This window comes from Eriocheir sinensis, chromosome 59, assembly GCF_024679095.1.
Source record: "Eriocheir sinensis breed Jianghai 21 chromosome 59, ASM2467909v1, whole genome shotgun sequence".
In the NCBI taxonomy this organism is placed as follows: domain Eukaryota; kingdom Metazoa; phylum Arthropoda; class Malacostraca; order Decapoda; family Varunidae; genus Eriocheir; species Eriocheir sinensis.
Window position 1 is genome coordinate 1,249,671 of NC_066567.1, and position 23,035 is coordinate 1,272,705.

The 23,035-nt window shown below is 47.2% G+C and overlaps 1 protein-coding gene and 1 long non-coding RNA gene across 13 annotated transcripts; both read right to left on the reverse strand.

Annotated features, from left to right (window-relative positions):
- Nucleotides 1-477: 477 nt before the first annotated feature.
- LOC126985284 (nuclear factor related to kappa-B-binding protein-like) lies at nt 478-22,624 on the reverse strand. 12 transcript variants are annotated; one of them, XM_050839931.1, is made up of 27 exons: nt 22,425-22,624; nt 20,125-20,272; nt 19,115-19,308; nt 18,547-18,673; nt 17,858-17,987; nt 17,040-17,263; nt 16,108-16,502; nt 15,459-15,671; nt 14,825-15,063; nt 14,052-14,181; nt 12,868-13,062; nt 12,262-12,392; nt 11,339-11,578; nt 10,407-10,567; nt 9,831-9,965; nt 8,700-8,843; nt 7,970-8,129; nt 7,457-7,653; nt 6,815-6,956; nt 6,209-6,303; nt 5,465-5,630; nt 5,020-5,189; nt 4,667-4,927; nt 4,097-4,270; nt 2,885-3,104; nt 2,528-2,659; nt 478-1,938 (listed from the first exon to the last, which is right to left on the reverse strand). In XM_050839931.1, the coding sequence occupies exons 1-26, from the start codon at nt 22,589-22,591 to the stop codon at nt 2,538-2,540; spliced, it is 4,680 nt and encodes a 1,559-aa protein (XP_050695888.1). In that variant the 5' UTR covers nt 22,592-22,624; the 3' UTR covers nt 478-1,938; nt 2,528-2,537. The 12 variants fall into 12 exon arrangements, with proteins under 12 accessions (XP_050695888.1, XP_050695893.1, XP_050695892.1 ...); XM_050839936.1 differs by having other exon boundaries at nt 14,052-14,166; nt 14,831-15,063; nt 17,858-17,990; XM_050839935.1 differs by having other exon boundaries at nt 14,052-14,166; nt 17,858-17,990.
- LOC126985296 (uncharacterized) lies at nt 21,336-22,153 on the reverse strand. The gene is made up of 2 exons (XR_007738474.1): nt 21,852-22,153; nt 21,336-21,701 (listed from the first exon to the last, which is right to left on the reverse strand). It is a non-coding gene; the product is annotated as an uncharacterized LOC126985296 (long non-coding RNA).
- Nucleotides 22,625-23,035: the final 411 nt, after the last annotated feature.

Consider the following 23,035-nt stretch of genomic DNA (forward strand, 5'->3'; position numbering starts at 1 on the left):
GGTGTGCTGGATATCCCTTCACTGGTAGCCTGGTAACATACACTCCCAGGTCTTTCTGTGCCTCTGTGGTGGATAGGTCTTTCTGTGCCTCTGTGGTGGATAGTGATATCCCTTCACTGGTAGCCTAGTAACATACACTCCCAGGTCTTTCTGTGCCTCTGTGGTGGATAGTGGAGTGTTTCCCATGTGGTATTGGCATGCTGGATATCCCCTCCCAAGGTGCAGGACTTTACATTTTTCTTCATTGAACTGTAGCAGCCACTTTTTGCTCCACTCCTGTAGCTTGGTGATGTCTTCTTGTAGGAAATCCGCAGTCAAGGAGTTAAATACCCCACAACACAGGAGGGTAATTATGACACACACCTCCATGCCCCTGAACAAAAAAGAACGTGACAGCACTTCAGATACATCACGGTACAGGGCCGACTGCACCTCAGGAAAGATAACATAGTCTAGAAGATAAATAAAATAGCTCCGTTACTTAATTTGGGCAACATATATTTGTATACAATATTTCTGGTGGACATTTGTACAGTGCTTAAAGCAAAGACTAAAACTGCTGAATGGATGAAAAGAAGAGCCTATGGCAGTCTGATGAGGCTATGAAAGGGATGAACCATGAGCTATTTACACCGACAAGTATCCTCAACGCTCTCCTTACAACCGTGATGCCAGTCAACCACAAATAAAACAGCAACAATAAAATAATAATCATCAATGTACATAACTCTTGGGGCGATCGCTGCACTACATGGTAACACAGGACGGCCCTCCACCTGTGAACTTACACAAATGCATCTTTAGAATATCACAGAAAATACTCCATGTTAGCAATCAAGCAATAAATACCGATGACCGATTCCCTGTGAGTTTAGGGTGGCCGGCGCAGACCCAAGACACACGACCAACGGAAGGAAGGAAAAAGGAAGGATAGTGTAGCACTGCCAGCCGTGAGCCTCCCCCATCCAAGGTCTCATGATAACACGTCACAACCCAGTTTTAATATATGGAAACACTGGATTATTTTGACTTAATTCAGGAGGTAGAGACTTCTGTGGTGTGGCTGTTCCCTTGTGAACGCTCTCCGGGCCAGGCAGCATAACAGATACATTAGCACATTTTTTTTCCCTTACTCTTCTAACTTTCTGTCTCCCAAGTACACAGTTATCATTCTTGGCACATGGGAGAGTACAAGAACACCCTCTCAGTGGCACTGTGTGCTGCTTATTACAAACACACACATGTACACAGTTGTGGGGAGATACTTCAAGTTATATATTGCAGAGTGAGGTAGTAACTTCAAGAAACCAACCTGTAACGAGCTTGTGTGTGTGTGTGTGTGTGTGTGTGTGTGTGTGTGCAGGTGATGGCCAGACCCAAGTGAGTCGAACAGCTCCACACTGCTCTCCCATTCTCCCACAAGTGTATGTAAACTCTGATTACCCAAGTGTGCCCTCAAAATTTTAACTCATACAGGTTCCTGGTACTTCCTCTTCCCTTGCCATCTTATCCTGAGGCTTCTGTATAGTGACAAAGCTATGACACACACACACACATGCACACCATCGATCATAAGAGCACCAATTGGTTGATGCAGCAGGCAGTTCGTTCCTCTCTTAAGCCGTTCTTTGGAGCACCAGACTTTTGTAGTGCTTGACTTGCCACACAACACAGCCTGCAGAGTATACCCAAGACATTGCATCCTTCAGGAACACGGCAGGAGGGTCAACATGCTCCCGAGGGTGGCGTTCGCATCACAGGAGGTATGCATTGAACGTAAAATTATGCGGCGGATGACTTTGAATGCGAAAACCAGAGAAACAAAACACGATAGATGCTCTGATGTGTACTAAGGAAATGAGGGTGGTGGTGATGGTGGTTGCAGTGGTGGTAGTGGTGGTGGCTGTCAGGTGGATTCTTTCGCCTCTTATAAGCGAGCTGCGAAGAGAAAGAATGAGGGTTAATAGGCTACACTTACCTATTTGCTGTATACAAGACTATTAGTGCTTGTGTTGGTGTCGGCATGTTTAGCCATTGTTATAGGAGGGCAGGGATGCTGACCTACCCTTCCTGCTAAAGAGTGAAGGAACAACGCAGTTTCCTCAGATTACAGTGGAAAAAGAAGCTGTTGATGAGGAGGAAGATGAAGAGGAAGAGGAAACATGTTACCTCCTCCTCCTCCTTCTCCTCTTCCACTTCCTCCTCCTCATCAACAGTTTCTTTTTCCACTGTAATCTGAGGAAACTGCCTTGTTGCTTCACTCTTTGGCTGCATGAATAACTAATGACTAAGTGAACAGGTAAAAGAATGTTGATGTGACACCCAAATATTTCTACTCTCAGGTGATAATACATTTGCTAGCTACTATGTGTGTGTGTGTGTGTGTGTGTGTGTGAGTGTGTGTGTGTGTGAGAACAGGTAGTAGAATTTTGACATGACACCCAAATATTTCTACTCTCAGGTGATAATCAATTTGCTAGCGACCACGTGTGTGTGTGTGTGTGTGTGTGTGTGTTTGGATAGGTACCTGGTGTGAGTTATGACTTGTTGGGGTCGTGTCCTGATGGGGCAGTGTTGGGGATGACGGAGGTGGTGGTGGTGACGGGAACAGCGCCGCGCACACTCGCCGGGGACACTATCCTCGCTAAAACTGGCTTGCCTGAAACACAAAGGGAAAACATGTTACCTCCTCCTCCTCTTCCTCTTCCTCCTCACCATCAACAGCTATTGCAAGTTCCAACCTCACCTTTACTGTAAAAAAATAAAAAATAAAAATAAATAAAATAAATCAATACAGTATTGCAAGTTCCAACCTCACCTTTACTGTAAAAAAACAAAGTAAAAACAAATAAAATTAATAAGTCTCCCAGGGTCCCCTCCTCACCTCTCTGCTGCTGCGTGACCTGAGATGCCGGGATGACCTTGAGGGTGTGGAAGGCTTGCAGGCCCTTGAGGTTGAGTTGTGACCCTTGCAGCGCTGAGGCGGGCAACACTATCTGCTGCCCCCCCGCCCCGCTGGCCACCACCACCGCCCCAGGCCCTGCCCCGGGTGAGCCTTGGGCCCCCTGCAGTCCTCCCTTAAGGCTCCCACTCGTAAGCATCACCTGGGGGAAGAGGAAAGAAGGCTGAGCAAACACCCTGAGGCATGAATCAAGGACATGAGAAAGAGAAGGGAACTATTATCTATACAGTAAATCATTTGAACTTTCATAATAATGATAAAAAGGTCCACAGTTTTAACCCGGTAGCTGTGGGATCACGTTTCTTTAAAGGTCCCTCTAAGCGAGAATAATGAGAAAAATCATGACTCATGCAAACCATTTCATAATATATATCAACGCATTTGTGATCAGTTTATGCATCATCTATTTTTTGGGGGGTTATACCATGGCAAAAATTTGGCCCGTCGCTGGTACATGATAAAGCCACATATTTGGCCCGTTGCTGGTACCAGGTTAACCGAGTTTCCGTGGGTGATTTCTCTGTCCCTGGTGCAGATGTCATGTAAAACTATCACTGGGATCACGAGACAGTCCATGAAAACCCCAGCAACTTCTACGAGAGGCTTGGCGGACTGTGGTACCAATATGTTTATGTGTGTGAGAGAGAGAAGGGAACTATTATCTACACAGTAAATTTCTTGAACTTTAATAATAATGATAAAAAGTCCATATTTTCAAACGCATCCGTCTGCAATTACGACTATTTTCCCAAGGCCACAGAGATGATGAACCAGGTTTCCGAGGGTGATTTCTCAGTTCCTGGTGCAGATGTCATAAAAACTGCTGTGGGATTTCAATTTTTTATCATGTCAACACTTGTGCATGTAAGAATTTTCAGTAGCATTTTTAAGTCATTCAAATTCAGGCATATCTTTTTACATCAAGTTCTAATTTCGGTGGTGTTGTCGTGACCCTCAGAGTGCTGGTTGGTCAGTCGGCTGGTACAGTACGTGGCTGGACGAGCATGTAAAACTATCACTGGGGTCACAAAACAGTCCATGAAAACCCCAGCAACTTCGAGAGAGACTTTCCATACTGGCGGACTGAGGTGTCGAAGCATTTATGAGTACGACCTTTGAGACCCCACGACCCACCTGCTGTAACTGTCCCTGCTGTGCAAACGGCTTGGAGGTGAGGAGGACCTGCTTGCCTCCGATGGTGATGAGATTCCCGGTGGTGGTTGTGCCGCCTCCGCCACTCACCGCCGGCTGCACTAAACGGATGCCGCCCGCCGACAACACAGAGGGCTTGCCGGTGACGTTCAAACCCTGTGTCGTATGGAGGGTGTTACGATGATAGGGGTCTAGATGCTAATGGTACTGTACACACACACACACACAAACACACACAAAAAAAGAAAGGAAGGAAAAGAAAGGCTGGAAAAATATAGATATGGAGACGATAAAACTATAACTAGGTAAATACACACACACACACACACACACACACACACACACACACACGCACTGAAAAGAAGACTGAATGAATCTAAATATGGAGACAGGACAGGACTACAAAAAGGTAAACACACACACACACACACACACACACACACACACACACACACATTGAAAAGAAGACTGAACGAATCTAAATATGGAGACAGGACAGGACTACAACTAGGTACACACACACACACACACACACGTAGCAAGCTAGTATACCTGAACAATGGTCTTCTGCTGCTGGCCCACAGAGAAGAACCTGGCCTGTGAGGTGGTGGCAGTGGAAGCGATGGGACTGGCGACGATCTGCGTGGTGGTGGTTGAGGAGGAGGTGGTGGTGGTGGTGATGGTGGTGGAGGTGATGCCGGCCGTGGTGGTGGCAACACTGGCCCCGCTGTGCATCATGTGGCTGGCGGGCTGCAGGGTCTGAATGGTCTGTACCACCTGCGCCTTGTTACCAGACCCGTCCAGCTTGCCACCCTGTGAAAGGCACCAAAATAAACCTTAACCTCACTGGCCATGGCAACAAATTACACACACACACACACACACACAAACACTGCATCACACACCTGCGAGCCCGTGGCCAGGACAAGTCTCTGGTTGGCCGCAGTGAGGGGGACGTGGGAGCCTTGAGGGGAGACCAGGGTGAGACGCTGCACCCCTCCCGCACCTCCGGCCAGCTGGATCACGTTGCCGCCCGCCAGCTTGCTCCCAGCCATCGTTGTGATCACCCCGCCCGCTGCAATGAGACACAGACTGTTAACACATGGGACTGCTTACACTACACACCCCAATGCTAGACTAAGTTATAACACCCGAAATTGACCTCTCTCCCAGCTGATCGCTCTTTTTTCTATTGACAGAGCAGCGAGTAGCGGAATTTTTTCTCCCTAAGATAGACTGTAATCGAAGGGCAAAGAAGAAGATTTTTCCCCCCTAACATAAGTACTAATAGGGACAATAGTAGTAGTAGTAGTAGTAGTAGTAGCAGTAGTTGACAGGCCGAGCGCTCACCCTGTATCTGAGTGGTCTTCTCCGACTGGCTCAGCAAACTCTCCACCGTGGCGATCTGCTGGCCTGGAAACACACCTGTGATCACCTGCTTCCCCGCCATGCTGCCCGCCACGGTCACATTCCCCGCCAGTGCCTGTCCAACCTGTAGGGCCAGATAGGACTCATTCTTAAGATAGGGGTAAATAAAGAAACGTTAATTAGCATCACCATAAATTTGGGTAGACTGAGACGTTATTTCAGCCCACAAGACGAGGTAGAAAACAGTCTTTTTAGGGACACATTCTCAAGATAGCGGTGAACATGGAGTGTGACGTTAATTAGAATAACCATAAATTTGGGTAGAATGAGACGTTATTTCAGCCCACAAGACGAGGTAGAAAATAGTCTGTCTTTTTAGGGACACTTAAAGATAGCAGTATATAAGGCAACGTTAATTAGCTCACTATAAATTAGGGTAGAATGAGGTGTTATTTTACCCCAAGAAGAGTGCATCAAGACACCTCTCCACCCAAAATTGACCTCTCTTTAAATTTGTCTATTATGGGAGTGGTGAGTAGCAGGCTTTTTCTTTTTCTCTGCACTCTTTTTGTTGCCCTTGAGCCGTCTCCTTTGACATAAAAAAAAAAAAAATTAAATAAATAAATAAATAAATAAATAAATAAAAATAATAATAATAAAAAATAAAAAATAAAAGACATGTTCGAAAATAGTCTGTCTCTTTAGCACCCTCCCCCCAGCGCTTACCTTCCCTCCCTGCATAAGCACCTTGCCGTCCACCATCAGAGTCTGCAGTTTGGTGATGGAGTTAACCATGGCGGGGGAGGTGGACCCGGCCTTGCCTGTAATATAAAACACATCTATCAGCCTCCTACATCGTTTTGCCATCCCATAAGAGTATTTTCTGTGATATTAACTGGTGGGTTTTCATTCATCTTAATAGTTAATCTTCTCATTCTTTTTTTCTTCATTAATTTCAGGTTCTATTGCAATGGTTCCAATGTCCTCGCACTCACAAACCTTTTCCCAAATTCTAAAATGCATGCGACCTCCCTTGATATCAAAAGTTTTATATATTTTTATACTTATTTTAACCCACACCAGGCCCTGTCATGCCCCAAGAGACACCCTAATGTTCCTTCTCAACACTCGTCAGCAGGGGCACACACCACCAGCAAAATAAAATCAAAGAAAACAACTCACTATAACAAAACATTCACATCAGCCATTTCCATCAAGGCTTCACAACCCTCCAACCAATCCTCCATGACCTCTGACCTCTATGCCACATTTCATCCAGGAAACTCATCTACTCACCCACCAATTCCTTTAGCAACCCAATCCTCCACCCACCTGTCAGCTGTTGAGGGGCTGCCTGCAGGAGCTTGATCCCGCCAATGGAGAAGAGGTTAGACTTCTGGGCCGCGGCAGAGCTCATGTTGACCACTGTGGCGGTGTTGGAGAGCTTGCCCACCGCCACACCGCTGCTTGTAACCTGTGGGGGGGTAGAGGGTAGTGAGGTGGTGGTGGTGATGGTGGTGGTGAGTAATTATTAAGGAAATGATAAGGAAACTAAGCTTAGGCTGGATGGTGATGATGATGATGATGAAGGGACGGGAAGGGAAGGGACGGGACGGAAAGGGAGGGGAAGGGAAGGGACAGGAAGGGATGGGAAGGGAAAGGATGGGAGGGAAGGGAAGGGACAGGAAGGGACGGGAAGGGAAGGGAGGGGAAGGAAAGGGAAGGGAGGGGAAGGGAAAGGATGGGAGGGAAGGGACGGGAGGGGAAGGTGGTGATGGTGGTGGTGGTGTGTGAGTAATTATTAAGGAAACAATAAAGATACTAAGCTTCCCTTCCCTTCCCTTCCCATGATGACAATTTTGATGATGATGACAAACAGTAACATTAAGAAAAACCGCACCAAAAACAATCAACAAAACTAACAATGCCGGTAAAAAATAGTTAAAATCACCCTATGTCCCCTTCACCCCATACCTGAGTGGCCAGTGTCGGGGTGAGGCCAGGGTGCTGGGGCGAAGGCTGGGGCTGCTGCTGCTGGTTGGCGGGGGAGGTGGTGGCGGCTGAGGACTGTGCGGGGCGTGCCTGGGCTACCGAAGGGGCGGGTAAGCGTGCGGCCTCTCGTGTGGTGAGGGTGACCACCGGGGCGCGAGTTTTGCCAGCACCCACTGCCCCTGTGTGTGGAGATGATGGTGGTGGTGATGACGGTGGAGGTGGTGGTGATGATGGGGACTATTGTCATCACTAAATTAAAGTATTCTAGGTTCTCTCTCTCTCTCTCTCTCAACCATGTGAAAGTTTAGCAAGGAAACCACAACAGCAACAACTACTACTACTACTACTACTACTTCTACTACTACCAAAACAACAACAACAACACATGGATGAACAAAACTAACTATATATAATGATTCCCTCCCTTTCCTCCCCCTTTCTATTACCTCCCTTTTTCTCATTTATTCTCTCTCTCTCTCTCTCTCTCTCTCTCACCGGCAGGCAGGGTTGTGAGGTGCTGTGTGGTCAGGACAGACTCGGGGCCCAGACTCTGCCCCGCCACCCCCGCCTGGAGAACCGTCTGCTGCAGGTTGACGCCCTTCAGCCCTGCCGCAGCCCCCTTGGCCAGCCCTTGACTTGCTGCCCGACTCACAGCCTGGTGGTGCATTGGAAGGGTTGGTAATGCTGGGGATGGGGGTGATTAAAGAGGAAGAGGAGCAGGATAGGTAAAAGGGAGGGGAGGAGAAGGGGAAGAGGGAAGCAGTAGATAAGTGAAAGGGAAGGGAAGAGAAGGGTAAAGAGGGTGGAGAGGATGGGAAGGAGGAAGGAAAAGAAAATGGGAGGAAGGGAAACAGGAGGGAATAGGTAAGAGGAGGGTAAGAGGAGGAGTTGATTATAAGAAAGGAAATTCAATGATATTAAAAACAGGATTATACAACTAGACTCATGATTGCTTATGGTCTGGGCTCACACACACACACACACACACACACACACACACACACACACACACACACACACACACACACAGAAAAAAGAAATATAGAGGTTTGGAATAGACTAAGTGAGGATGTAGTATCGGCGAAGAGTGTGCAAAACTTTAAGGAAAAACTGGACAGATACAGATACGGAGACGGGACCACATGAGCGTAAGCCCAGGCCCAGTAAAACTACAACTAGGTAAATACATCTAGGAAAACACACACACACACACATATACACGTACCTTAGCTAGGGTCTGTGGGTTGACCTTGGTGAGTGTCTGAGCCCCCGGGGGAAGAGCCACCTTGATGGTCTGGACCCCGCCCGTTGTGGAGACCTGTATCGTCTGTACACTGCTCGCCCCAACCGTGCCTCGGACTCCACCCACCTGTGATCAAGGGGAGAGGTGTTGAGCGGGGGAAGTGCTGTATGTATGTATGTATGTATCGAGTATTTGAGTGAAGGAAAAATGACATGAAATTCTTTACAAGTCATAATTTTCACTACAGGATGAAAAATTAAATATCGAGAAGACTACATCATTACCAACAGTAGCTAGCCATTCTGATGCTGTGGCAGGCAAACCGACACACTTAATTTTCGCTACAGGATGAAAAAACGAAATATCAAAAAGACTACAGTATTACCAACAGTAGCAGCCAGCCATTCTGATGCTGTGGCAGGCAAACCAACAGACAGCTTGAGGAATTACAGGGAACACTATCACAGAAACCAAGTGAACAGGCTACGGATTACAGCGAGACAACCAACTATGCTTTCTAGACTATACAAGACCCAGATGTTCCACCCAATGTCTTTCAATTACCTCCCCACACAGTCTGCTCATTACACTTGTTAGGGAAGCCGGTCTATAGTTCATATCACCCATACTATTCTGCTATTCTATGCTATACAACTATACCAGGATAACACCACAGAACACAACATGGGGAACTATACTGGGCAGACACATCACTGCTATACTCTTTCATACTACTCTGCTACTCTATTCTAAACATCTATAGGAAGACATGGGCAACTATACTCTTTCATACTACTCTGCTGCTATTCTATTCTAAACATCTATAGGAAGACATGGGGAACTATACTGAGCGGACAATACTGCTACTCTGCTACTCTATTTTAAACATCTATAGGAAGACATGGGCAACTATGAAGGGAGGGAAGGAATAAAGTAAGGAGAGAGGGAAGGAAAGGAGGGACTATACTGAGCGGACGCAACACCACAACACTCTTCTACGCTAAAACACCTCGCAACACAACACCAACACAACACAAGCAGCCGGGACGGGCGGATGAACACGACAACCGCGTGCAGGTGCATTCGACAAGTCACCTCAGGCCAGTGACTCACTCTTACAGATGTCAAGGCCTTCCCCACAGCAGCCGCCGAGCCCAGGTGATGCTCCAGTCTCACGGGACTCTCGGGCTTGGGCTTGGTCAGAACCGCCACGTCCTCAGGCTTCAGCTTCACCGGCCCGCTCTCCGTCTGTGGGTGGAAGCGGATTGCGGATGAGTAAGGGAACGTAGGTGGATGAGCAAGGGAGGAAAAGGAAGGTGGAAGTTTGAAGAATTGTATGATAGAAAAACATTATAAAACACATGATATTACAAGGTTAAAATTACACACACACACACACACACACACACACAATTTTAAGACAATATTTTAAGACATTTCATCGCCCAAGAACACTCATTTGACAAGGCTTTCGTAGGAGTTGTGGGCATTTCCAGTAGTAGTTTTATGACCCTGGTGATAGTGTGACCCTTCCCCTGTACCATGAACCTTTAGAAACACCCATTAGAACCCGACTGACCCCCTCTTTGACCTTTAGAAATATATAATGTGACAAGCGAAAATGTCTTGTAATACCGCCATTGATCTTGACTTACTAAATCTTCTTCACACACACACACGCAAACGCACCTTAGCCACAGGGGAAGCCGTCGCACTGAGGGGTTCAAGGGCGACGTTGGGAGCTGGCTTGAGGGTGAGGGGCGGCTCCTTGCTCTTGGTGCGGCTCTGTCTCCGCGGCGCTGGCTTCTTAACCTTGTTCCCGCCAGGCCCGTTGAGGTGGTGCATGCGTTCTGGAGGCGAGACGCAGGGTTGAGAAATGATGAGGTGTGGGGTTAGATTGTGAGGAAAGGAGGGAAGGGGAATTAGAGGAAGGGAAGGAGAAGGAAAGAGAAACAAGGTATGAGGAGAGGAGAGGAGGAGAATTAGAGGAAGGGAAGAAGGAAGCAAGAGAGACACGGTGTGAGGAGAGAGAGAAGGACAGAAGAAGGGAAGGAAGGAGAGAGGAAGAGAAATAGGAAGGTGTGAGATAAGGAGGAAGAAGCAGAGTAGAAGAGAAATAGGAAAGGAAGAGAAATGAAGGGAGAAGAGAGAGAAACAGAGAAGCATAGAAGGAGGGGAAGGAAGGAGAGAGGAAGAGAAATAGGGAGGTGAAGTCTGTGTGTGAGAAGAAGAGGAAGAAGCAAAATAAGACAGAAGAAAGGGAAGGAAGGAGAAAGAAGGAAAATAAGACAAGATATGGGAGAGGAAGAAGGGAAGGAGGGATGACTCAGGAAGAAAAGGGCATAGGAGGAAAAGAAGGAAGGGAAAAGAAGGAAAGGAAAGGAAAGGAAGAACAAGATATGGGAGAGGAAGAAGGGAAGGAGGGATGACTGATGAAGAAAGGGACATAGGAGGAAAAGAAGGAAGTATGGGTATAAAAGACAGAGAGAGGAGAGGAGATAGGAGGCAGGATAAGAACAAGGAGATCAGAAAAAACAAACAACAGTGTCATAGAGAAATATAAGACAAAAATATACAACAAACAAACACACACACACACACACACATACACACACACTCACCAAACTCCTCCTCATTCCTATTGCGGTGGAGGTAGATCCAGAGTTTCCGAGGGGTGTCGTACTTAACGCAAGGGTCGTGTTCGTAGTGGAGTCGGTCGAGGGCGCCGGACACCACGCTGTTGAGGTTGTTCTCCGCGGTGGGGCTGCTCAAAGGTGCGAGGTACTGGGACTCCTTCAGAAGCTCACAGATGTCGGAGCGCGTCCCCTCGCCGTTCGGAAGCCTTGCCACTGCGTCTCGTACTGTGGGGGGGAGGAGGAGGGTGGCCATGTAGCTATGTATCAAGACTAAGGGTTGTATTTTAAAACATTTCGTCGCACAAGTTCACATATTTAAGGCTTTCGTAAGGGTTTTGGGCATTTCCAGGGGTAGTTTTATGACCCTGGTGGTAGTTTGACCCTTCCTCTGTATCATGAACCTAAAGAAACACACATTTAACAAGGTTTTCATAGGAGATTGAGGGCATTTCCAGGGGTAGTTTTATGACCCTGGTGGTAGTTTGACCCTTCCTCTGTACCATTAACCTAAAGAAACACACATTTGACAAGGCTTTCGTAGGAGTTGAGGGCATTTACAGGGGTAGTTTTATGACCCTGGTGGTAGTCTGACCCTTCCTCTGTACCATGAACCTAAAGAAACACGCATTTGACAAGGTTTTCGTAGGAGTTTGAGGGCATTTCCAGGGGTAGTTTTATGACCCTTCCTCTGTACCGTGAACCTAAAGAAACACTCATTAGAACCCAACTGACCCTCTCTTTGACCTTTAGAAACAGGTGATGTGGGGAGCGCAAGTGTTTTATCATACCAGCCATAGAAGTAGGAAACGAAAGCCCCCAAGAGCATGACACACAGTTAAGGGGAAACAGATCTAAAACAAGAGAGTTAATGGGAGAGTGTAGGTTTTAAGAGGTACGGCAAAACATACCCAGGGACAAAATGGTGACGTAGGCTGGTCTGTCCGGCACGAGGAGGGAGTGACCACGCGCCTTGTTGAGCCCCGTCTGTTGGGTGTAGATGCCCTTCACCGGCCCCACCACGCTCTCGTACCCATGCATCCTTAGGGGGGAGAAAGGGAAGTTTTGTTTAGTTGGCGCAACATCTGTGGTCATATGCCAGAGAGAGACAGAGGGGAAGGAATTATAGGAGAAGGGAACAGATCCACGGAGACGGGACACAATCCCTGATTAATACCTGGTACCCATTCACTGCTGGGTGGACAGGGGCGTACAGAGTGGGTCATGTATTTACCTATTTGTGGTCTACCAAGCCCGAGCTAAGTGACAGCTATATTACAAAGCAGTACTCATTCCTATTCATGCACCCTTTTTAAAATTACCTCTTATACCTACCCCATTTCATCTCTTTCCTTCCATTGCTCAATCCAAATATAGAAAAGAAATCACAGTACAAGAAGCCTAAGACAGCTATTGACTACTGCTCAGAAAATTATGTAACCTAACCTTTGGGGGGCAGGAGGAAGAGAGAGAGTAGATTTGTTTGTACGTGTGTTTTTTAACGTTAAGGCCCATACCTGAACGTAAATGCTTTGTGTGGTTTCTCGTAACGTAGCTTCTCCTGCACACGATACTGGTCCTTCTCGGCGTCGGTGGCGGCCTGCACCGTCCAGTTGGTGAAGCAGCGGGGCGGAGGGATCACGTCGCTCTCCTCCACCTCCAGCTTGGTCCCCACAAGGTCATCCTCGATCCACTCGCAACTCATGGAAGATCTGCCAGCGTGGAAGATTCATGTTTTTTTTTTGTGTGTGTTTTTTTACAGTCGATTTACATGTATGGAAGATCTTTTAGGTTGATTCTCCCTCCCTCCCTCATCCTAACCTCCATTATCTTCTCTCTCCCTTACCGTTTCCCTTAGTAGTTTCCCTCCCTTCCCATAGACTCCCTTGCTTTCTCCCTCCATCACTACTCCCTTGTCTAACTCCCTTACCTTAACCATAGGACCTTCGTGGTATATCTACGTTCAAGGGCAAAAAAAAAAAAGGAAATAATAATAATAATAAAAAAATGCTAATCACTGCTCCTACATGAGTCAAGAGGAGTGGAAAGAAAGGTTATTATACTCCTAACTAATGATAGATTTATGAGGTTTAAGTTTTTCTTTTTTGGGGAATGATGATTAATTGAGCAAAAGAGAGATACAGGTGCAGATAAATAGATAGATATTATTAAGCTTGCAACGGATGATAGATGATTTACAAGGCTTATCAAATGGTGGAATGGCAACTAATCAGGCAAGGAAATTATAAACACACAGACAGATAGAAACAGATGGGTGGAGAGAGATTAGTAAGCTTGTAACAGATGCCACAACAACTGATGATAGACGACCTACAAGGCTTATCAAATGGTGGAATGGCAACTAATCAGGCAAGGAAATTATATACACACAGACAGATAGAAACAGATGGGTGGAGAGAGATTAGTAAGCTTGTAACAGATGCCACAACAACTGATGATAGACGACCTACAAGGCTTATCAAATGGTGGAATGGCAACTAATCAGGCAAGGAAATTATACCCACACAGACAGATAGAAACAGATGGGTGGAGAGAGATTAGTAAGCTTGTAACAGATGCCACAACTGTATGGGGATAAGTTCGTTGTCATCTTTCAACACAACCAGCGACTTAGCCTGCCAGAACAGTGTGAGAATTAGCTTGTTTACGTCCTTATTCTAAAACACCGACAGGCACCCACTTGTTAGCCAGCCAGAACTGTGCGAGGGGCTCCAGGTGGCCGTCGCTGTCCCTCCCGGCCCCTATCCACTGGTACACCTTCAGCTGGCTCTTGTATTCGATGTAGGGGACGAAATCTGCCGGTTGAACATCTGTAAGGCAAGGCAGTTAAGTTAGGTTAGGAAGGACAGACACACACACAGGTTAGGTTAGGTTAGGTTAGGAAGGACAGGCAAACAGACACACAGGTTAGGTTAGGTTAGGAAGGACAGGCAGACATACACACAGGTTAGGTTAGGTTAGGAAGGATACACACACACACAGGTTAGGTTAGGTTAGGTTAGGTTAGGAAGGACAGGCAAACAGACACACAGGTTAGGTTAGGTTAGGAAGGACAGGCAGACATACACACAGGTTAGGTTAGGTTAGGAAGGATACACACACACACAGGTTAGGTTAGGTTAGGTTAGGAAGGACAGGCAAACAGACACACAGGTTAGGTTAGGTTAGGAAGGACAGGCAAACAGACACACAGGTTAGGTTAGGTTAGGAAGGATACACACACACACACACACACAGGTTAGGTTAGGTTAGGAAGGATACACACACACACACACAGGTTAGGTTAGGTTAGGAAGGATACACACACACACACACAGGTTAGGTTAGGTTAGGGACAGACAGACACACAGGTTAGGTTAGGTTAGGACACACACACACACAGGTTAGGTTAGGTTAAGGACACACACACACACACACACACACTCAGCCTCTACCCCCACCCACTTGACGCACCCTCACCGGTGAAGTGGCCACAGAGGAAGTTGATGGCCGAGGGAAGTATATCCACCCAGGAGGGCACCAGGGAATACCACTCGTTCAGGGGCGAGATTGCCGACTCCTGCCACACCCGAATGCTCGACTCCAGCTGTGCGCGGGTCATCCTCTGTTCCCCCGTTGAGCATATGATGTCCCGTACCAGACTGAAGAAGCAGATGTGTGTCTCCTGGGTCAGCTCGGGCGCGATGCAGGCACTGAGGAGAGAGAGAGGGAGAGAGAGGTGGTTATGTGTCTACCTTCTACAGTAAACTATGTGGCTATGTCGATCTCTTATGCTGATTCTACCTCCCTCCCTCGCCCTAACCTCCTCTATTTTCTCTCCCTTGCTTTCTTCCTCCATCATTACTCCCTCATCTTAACCATAGGACATGTGTGGTATATCTATGTGAATCTATGTAAATCCATGTCGATCTTGTATGTTGATTCTCCCTCCCTCCCTCACCTTAATCTCCTTTATTTTCTCTCCCTGATTAGTTTCCCTCCCTCATTACTCCCTTGTTGAAATCCCTCATCTTAACCATAGGACCTTCGTGGTATATCTATGTGAATCTATGTAAATTCTGCCTCCCCCTCCTCCCCCCCCTCTCACCCTATGCTCTCCAGGGCCGCGGTGAGCTCCGAGGATGTCTCTATGGCAGCGGCGGAGACCTGATCCTCCATGTACTCCTCCTTCACCTCCACCTTGAAGTTCTCCTCCTTGACGGGCAGAGGCTGGTCCACCCCTGGTAAGTTGCCCACCTCCATCTCCTCCAGGGGTAACTCCGGGGGCTCCAGCTTCACCCGTATGCCTTTCCCGCCAACCCTGGGGGAAGAGAAGAAAAGTTGTGGGAAAAAGCGAGATATGTGACCCAATGGAGAAGAGAAATGATCGACCCCCTAAATAAAAATAAATAAATAAATAAATACATAAATATCAAGGAAAAAATGCAATAAATAATGTATATAAAATGTAAATAAGCCTAAAAAGGGACAAGGAAAAGGCAATAAAAATAAAATAATAAAAAAAAAAAAAAGGAAAAACACAATAAATAAAGTAAACAAAGTGTAAATAACTCAAAAAAATGACGAGGGAAAAATAATCAAGGAAAAAACGCAATAAATAACGCAAACAAAACCTAAATAACCCCAAAAAGTGAAGCGAAAAATTCAACAGACGACGACGGGAAAAAAAATAAATAAATAAAAAATAAAAAGACGCAAACTCAAGCGAAAAACGGAACCCCAAGCCTCGTCCTCACCTCCCCTTCACCGCCGGACTATGGGGTAAAGACGGGAGCTCCTTCTTCACCTCCGTCTCCTCCGAATCGCTGACGGACGACGAGGACGACGAGGACGATGATGATTCCGTGTCGCTCACCACCTCCGCCTTCACCACCGCCGTCGCGAGCTCCAGGTGATGAGGGCTGTGGTGATGATGCGCGGCGATGTTCGACGACGACAGGAGGAGCGACGAGGATGGGGACGATGATGACGATGATGGGGGTTCCTTTTTAACCTTTATCTTCTTCTTGGGGCGCTCCGGGGGCAAGGGCGAGGCTGTGGATGTCCTCTGGGGTGGGCGCTTCATCTGTATCTGGGCACGGGTGATGATGTCCTGAAGGGTGATTCCGCGGGTGTCCAGATCCACGGAGTTCTGGGGGACGGGTGGACATGGGTGAGGGACGGATGAGGGTGGAGAAGGGTGTAATGTTTAGCTTTATATCCTGAATGTCAATGTATAGTTAAGTGACTTTTGGAATGGAAGAAGGTCGGTAACTATATACATGATCACACACACACACACACACACACACACACACACACACACACACACACACACATTACACAGGATACAAGAAGGATTGGAGAAATTGGACAGGGAAAATTTAGTGGTACGAGACAGGAGTGTGACAAGAGGGAATAGTAAGAAGTTGAAGAAGAGGGACTGTGGGAGAGACATCAAGAAATACAGTTTTCCACACAGAAGCATAACAACATGGAACGGACTTGACGAGGAGACTGTGTGTGCAAAAACGATTCATGAATTTAAAGCCAAACTGGATAATAAGCGTTATGGAGATGGGACAGCACAAGCCAAGTACAGCTCTTTTCCTGTATTTCACAACTAGGTAAATACACACACACACACACACACACACACACACACACACACACACACACACACACACACCTCTCTCTTGCTGCGCCGTATCCTATGGGCCGACAACATTGCCCTGAAGTGGTCATCCGTGAGGTCGAGAGGGTTGTTGGTGGGCGTGATCCGCAGCTCAAGATCCAGGGCCAGGGAGCCGCTGCTGTGAGTGGCGCGGACTGGCAGGAGGTCGGGCGGAAGTGACCCCTCGAGTCCGCCCAGTTGGCGACGCTGCTTCTTGTTCAGGGAGGCACCGGGACCTTCTGTTAAGGGTGAAGACGGGTTTAAGTAAGGGGTGATTGTGGGGGTGTAAGGGAAGGGATGGGTGACAGGGTGTGTGGGAAGGGAAGGGAAGAGTAATGGGGTAAGTTTGAGGGAAGGGAAGGATGATGATTGGGGGGTGAGAGGAAGGGAAGGGAAGTTGGAAAGTTTCGTTCAGTCGGCGCAACATCTGTGGTCATATGCCGGAGAGAGACAGATGGGGAAGGAATTTTAGGAGAAGGGAACAGACCCCAGGAGATGGGACACAACCCCCAATTAATACCTGGTACCCATTCACTGCTGGGTGGACAGGGGCGTAGGGTATCGGAAAAGCCGCCCAAATTTTTCCACTCCACCTGGGCTCTCTTGGTTGTGAGCCGAATGTGCTAACCACTGCACCACGAAGCCGAAGGGGGTGACAGGTACATAAACAGCTGATTGAAGGACTGTCAACAAAGAAAAAGAAAAAGAAGAAGAAGAAGAAGGAATAGGAGGAGGAGAAGAAGAAGGAGATAAAGAGAAACAGCATCACCAGCATCACTAAACCAAGGACAAAGAAGGAGAGGCAGAAGAAGAACAACAACAACAACACACACCTGGGTATATCTCATCCTCGGACAGGTCGCTGGTGTCCCCAACCTCCGCTCTTATGGCCGCAAGCTCCCGAAAATACCGCTTCTTGGTGCAGTACTCAATGGAGGTACGGGAGCTCTTCTTCTTGTTGTACTGCTGGGATGGAAGAGGAGAAGGAGGAGGAAGATAAAGCCTTGTCAAATACGTAGCTTGGGGACGGAAAATAAGACTGCACGTGATACTTATAAGGTTATGGGAAGGGTGTTATGCCGAGTGGATCAGGGATGAGGGCACGGTTGCTAGATTATCGTACTCAAAGCCGATTATTTACTGGTTGCCAAGAAACGCCAATAATCAACCATTTAAACGATAACCATATAAAGGCAGTTATTTGGGTGATGAAAGCAGTTTTTGGATCGGAAATTGGGACACACAGAGGCGGAGTACGACAATCTAGCAACGTTGGGTGAGGGGCAGCGTTGGCAAATTATCGTACTCTGAACATTGCATTCATCACTTATAGGCTTCAAAACTGTCATAGCCACACAAATAACGATAGAAAATTAAAGTTATCGTTAAAACCTAAATATTGACGGTTTCATTCTTTTTTCCTAGGGTCAAAAACTTAGAAAATACAATGCGATGAATACGATAATTTGACAACACGATGAATACGATAATTTGGCAATGCTGGTGAGGGGTCTTTCCTTACCAGCGGCGGTAGTCTGGGTATCTTCGGCACGTCATCGGGCGGCATGCTGCTCACGATGTCCAGGACTCTCTTCCGCCGCACCAGGATTTCCTCGAGCGTGTGGTGGAGGTACTGCTTTTGCCGATACCTGTGTGGCGGTGGTTGTGGTTAATCGTTACTCGGAAAATGAATGAGAGGTGAAAATCTAAGGAAAAATATGGATGGTAAATGAGGAAAAAGTTTGGAAAGTTTCGTTTAGTCGGCGCAGCATCTGTGGTCATATGCTGGAGAAAGACAGAAGGGAAGGAATTATAGGAGAAGGGAACAGACCCCAGGAGACGGGACACAACCCCCGATTAATACCTGGTACCCATTCACTGCTGGGTGGACAGGGGCGTAGGGTATCGGAAAAGCCGCCCAAATTTTTCCACTCCGCCTGGGAATCGAACGCAGGCTCTCTTGGTTGTGAGCCGAGTGTGCTAACCACTGCACTACGAAGCCCCTAGTAAATGAGGAGGAAATGAAGAAGCACCCACTTAAAATCTTCCCTCCACTCCCTCCACCACTTCCGCCCCCTCCCTCCACTCACCTGTACTCCCGCAGCAGCATCTTCTTGTGAATGGTGCGCACTTTGGCGATCTCCGGGTTGAAGAATCCCTTGCACAGCTGCTCGTGGAAGAGGCGTAGAGGCGTGCTGTGCCGGAAGTTCTCGTCCATGAAGAACATCTCGAGGGTGCGGGTCTTCTCCTGCAGGTCATTCTCAGGGAAGGTCGGAAGGAACCCCTGTGGCAAAACGTAAGGAAAGGTACATGATGGTAAGTTTTTTTCTTTTTCTTTTTCTTTTACATCAAAGGAGACGGTTCAAGGGCAACAACAAGAGTGAAAAAAATAAATAAATAAGCCCGCTACTCACCGTTCCACTCAAAGGTACCAGCGAATACAACAGGATATACTAAGCTAATATTGAATTGCACTGTATTTCTCTGCGCTAATTAAAACAACACAAAATACTATGCTATGTTATACTGCATTTCACAACACTATCGGTAATTTATAGATGAAGTACTATGTTGCACGGTATGGTATGTTTTATAATTAATACAAGAGATACTAAATTCTGACATGTTCCGCATTTTACTGTACCAATTATTATAACTCAAAATACTATGCTACATTTTACTGCATTATACTGTATATTAATTATAAGCAATACAAGAAATACTAAGCCCCTAAAATGAAATCAAAATCCCACTGAAACAAAAGAAAACAAACAAATCATTCTCTTCTGTGCGATTCTAACACAAACAATTAAGTCTTTTTTTTGTGTGATTCTAACATAAACAAGTCATTCTCCTTTGTGCGATTCTAACACAAACAATTAATTCTTTTTTGTGTGTGATTCTAACATAAACACTCATTCTCTTTTGTGCAATTCTAACGCAAACGAGTCAGTCTTTTGTGCGATTCTAACACAAACAAGTCATTCTCTTGCGCGATTCTAACACAAACAAGTCATTCTCTTGTGCGATTCTAACACATGATCTCCATTCTATATCAAGGGGACCAGAAGGCAACCACACCACCAATCCGCCAACCCACCATCAGCCTCTCCCGGTGTTCGTCGGTGAGCTGGTTGTTCCATGTGTCCGGCGAGATCATTTCAAAGAGGATGTTGATGTTCTCGCAGATCTCCGAGGGGATCTCCAGAGACACCCCTGCGTACACGATTTTCTCCATGACTGGGTACCTGAGGGGAGACTCGGGTCACTTGCCTGGGAGATAACAAGGGGAGGAAAGGTGGGGAGGGCAGGGGAGGAAACATGAGGAGAGAAGCTTTAAAGAAAATATGATATAATGGAATACAACGATCATGATTCAATCTATTACACACAATAAGGAAAGAAAAATTAGGACGCACACACACGCACATACACACTGACGTGAGGGTAATAAATAAGTGGAATAAATTACCAGTAAGTGTCGTCTGCAGCCCTTGTGTCAACACCTTTAAAAACAGATTAGACACCTTTGGGGAAAAAAAACGAAAGTACAGCCTACTAATTTCGAGATGCTGACTACTTATTTCTGGACTAAATATTATGCTGTTTATCACGGATAGTATTCTTCTCCGGAAATCACTAAATGAAAATCAATGCCTTTTATGGATCCCCCGCCGCAGCCGCAAAATGGCTCACTGAGAGGTTCAACTTGGACACCTGTGGGAAATCGAGGGTTTAGGGTGGGGGAGCGTATTTAAACTACTCCAGCTGAAATTTACTGAACCTCCTAACCAGGGGGAACGGAGCCCCACCCTGTGTATATGTGACTTATTTCTGTGAGGAGGTATTTCTTGCAACACCGGATGGACCGCCGCCACAGCCCCCGCCAGAGGAGGCTACGCTTTTCTGAATATTATCCAAAATCTTAATGACATAAAATCTGCTATTTCCTATTTTTTTTTCCTTACACACCCCTAGTGATCGGCTCATGCACCCCACTTTGGGAACAGCTGACTAAGGTAAACACCATTGTGATAGGTCAGTGGGTTAAGGCTCTGCCCTCTCAAGCTCCGCCCTAGTAAGCGAAGGTTGGAGCCCCACTGAGGTTAGGATTTTTCCGCCAACGAGGATCAGTTACTGTCCCCCCTAGAGCACGGGGTATGGGCAACGTTGCCAGATTGTCGTACCCTGTCTCTTATGTTTCCCGATTTCCGCCCTAATAACTGCATCCTCGACCCCCGATAACTGGTTTCATATATACTGATTGTTAAAATGGTTAACTATTGGTGATTTTTGGAATGGAAGAAGGTCAGTAACTGTATACATGATCACACACACACACACACACACACACACACACACACACACACACACACACACACACACACACTACACAGGATACAAGAAGGATTGGAGAAATTGGACAGGGAAAATTTAGTGGTACGAGACAGGAGTGTGTGGTTTCATATATACTGATCGTTAAAATGGTTAACTATTGGTGATTTTTGGGAATAGTCATGAGTCAGAAACTGGTATATACGAGGCTCTGAGTACAGTAATCTGGCATCGTTGGGTATGGGGTATGTGGTGAGTCTTCTTCTTGTGACCTGCGACGCTTTGTATCGGTTCTTAGGCCCTCCTCCTCTCGGTCATCGACGCACTCTCCTTTTCAATAACCTAACCTGACGTAGCGATGAAGGGCGACCACCTCCCGCACTAAGACCAAGACCAAGCACCCAGAGTCTTCTTCTTGTGACCTGCGACGCTTTGTATCGGTTCTTAGGGCCTCCTCCTCTCGGTCATCGACGCACTCTCATTTTCAATAACCTAACCTGACGTAGCGATGAAGGGCGACCACCTCCCGAACTGAGACCAAGACCAAGACACACTATACGGCTGTGGTCCCATAGCCTAACTAGCCCCATAAAAATAAAAAAAAGAAGATAAACTACACTAAAGGTACTGGTTGGCGGTGACGAGTCCAGCACGAGATCAGTCTGGGGGGGAATTAAACTCGAGGGGTAAAAGTCTAAGGCGCCCCTCCCCCCTCTCCCCCCCCGACCCCCTCCCTCCCCCAGTAACCCGTGCCCCGGTGGTAGGCTCAGGCAGGCCTCGCAGGGTGCAGAGACCGTCCTGCGCCGCGCCTACCTGGCCTGCAGCGAGGACCCGGACACACGCACACGGACACACACCCACGGACACGAATAGCCGCCGCCGCCTCGGGAATACCACCTTGTTCCCACGGGTGACGGGCACGGGGGACTCGCTGGGCCTGGGTGCGGGGGACGGCTCGGCGGCCCGGGGGGAGGCGGCGCGGGTCTCACGGCGCGGCGGAGGCTCGACAATCCTCCGCAAATCCTCCCCCGACATGTCCCCTTCCTCGCGTGTTTCCCGGCTCACCTCGCGTCCTGCGGCGGGAAGTGCGGGGTTTGCTGGTGCGCGGGCGGTGTTCCCGGGTGGCAGGTCCCCCGTGGTGCTGGTGACGACGCGCCCCGCCACACTCCGCCGTCGCCGCCCTCGAAAAATGGAAATTGCCTCCACTGGCTCTCCTCTCCCCCGGCGGCCATTGTGCAGCGTCCGCCAGCACACGCACAACACGGACGGGGGAAAAAATATATATCTTATTATTTAGACGCGATTAAATAGATACAAAGGCCGATTATTAGAGAAATAGGTTTAATAAGATACCTAGGACTCTTTAAATCACGAGGGAATGTATAAAAAATTGACTGGGGAGAATAACACGTCTACTATAGAAAACATATATATCTCGCTATTTAGACGCGATTAAATAAATAGATACAAAGACTGATTATTAGAGAAATGGGTTTAACAAGATAGCCATAAACCTTTCAATAACAAGCAGATACATAAAAAAAAAATATACAGCGACAGGATAACCTCGTATACACAATGGAGGAAATTTTGAAGGATATTAAGCATATAAAAAAAGGGCAAAATAGGAGGAAAATAAGACAAGAAAGTTGATATAAAGAAATGAAGTCCTGTAT

Bases quoted from the DNA above. Each gene is read 5' to 3' on its own strand.
- LOC126985284 (XM_050839930.1), bottom strand. From the start codon at position 22,591: ATGGCCGCCGGGGGAGAGGAGAGCCAGTGGAGGCAATTTCCATTTTTC. The intron at 18,674-19,114 runs GTGAGTGGAGGG...ACCGCCACACAG, and splicing joins ATGCTGCTGCGGGAGTACAG to GTATCGGCAAAAGCAGTACC. The intron at 3,105-4,096 runs GTGGGTCGTGGG...CTCTTCCCCCAG, and splicing joins AGCAGGGACAGTTACAGCAG to GTGATGCTTACGAGTGGGAG.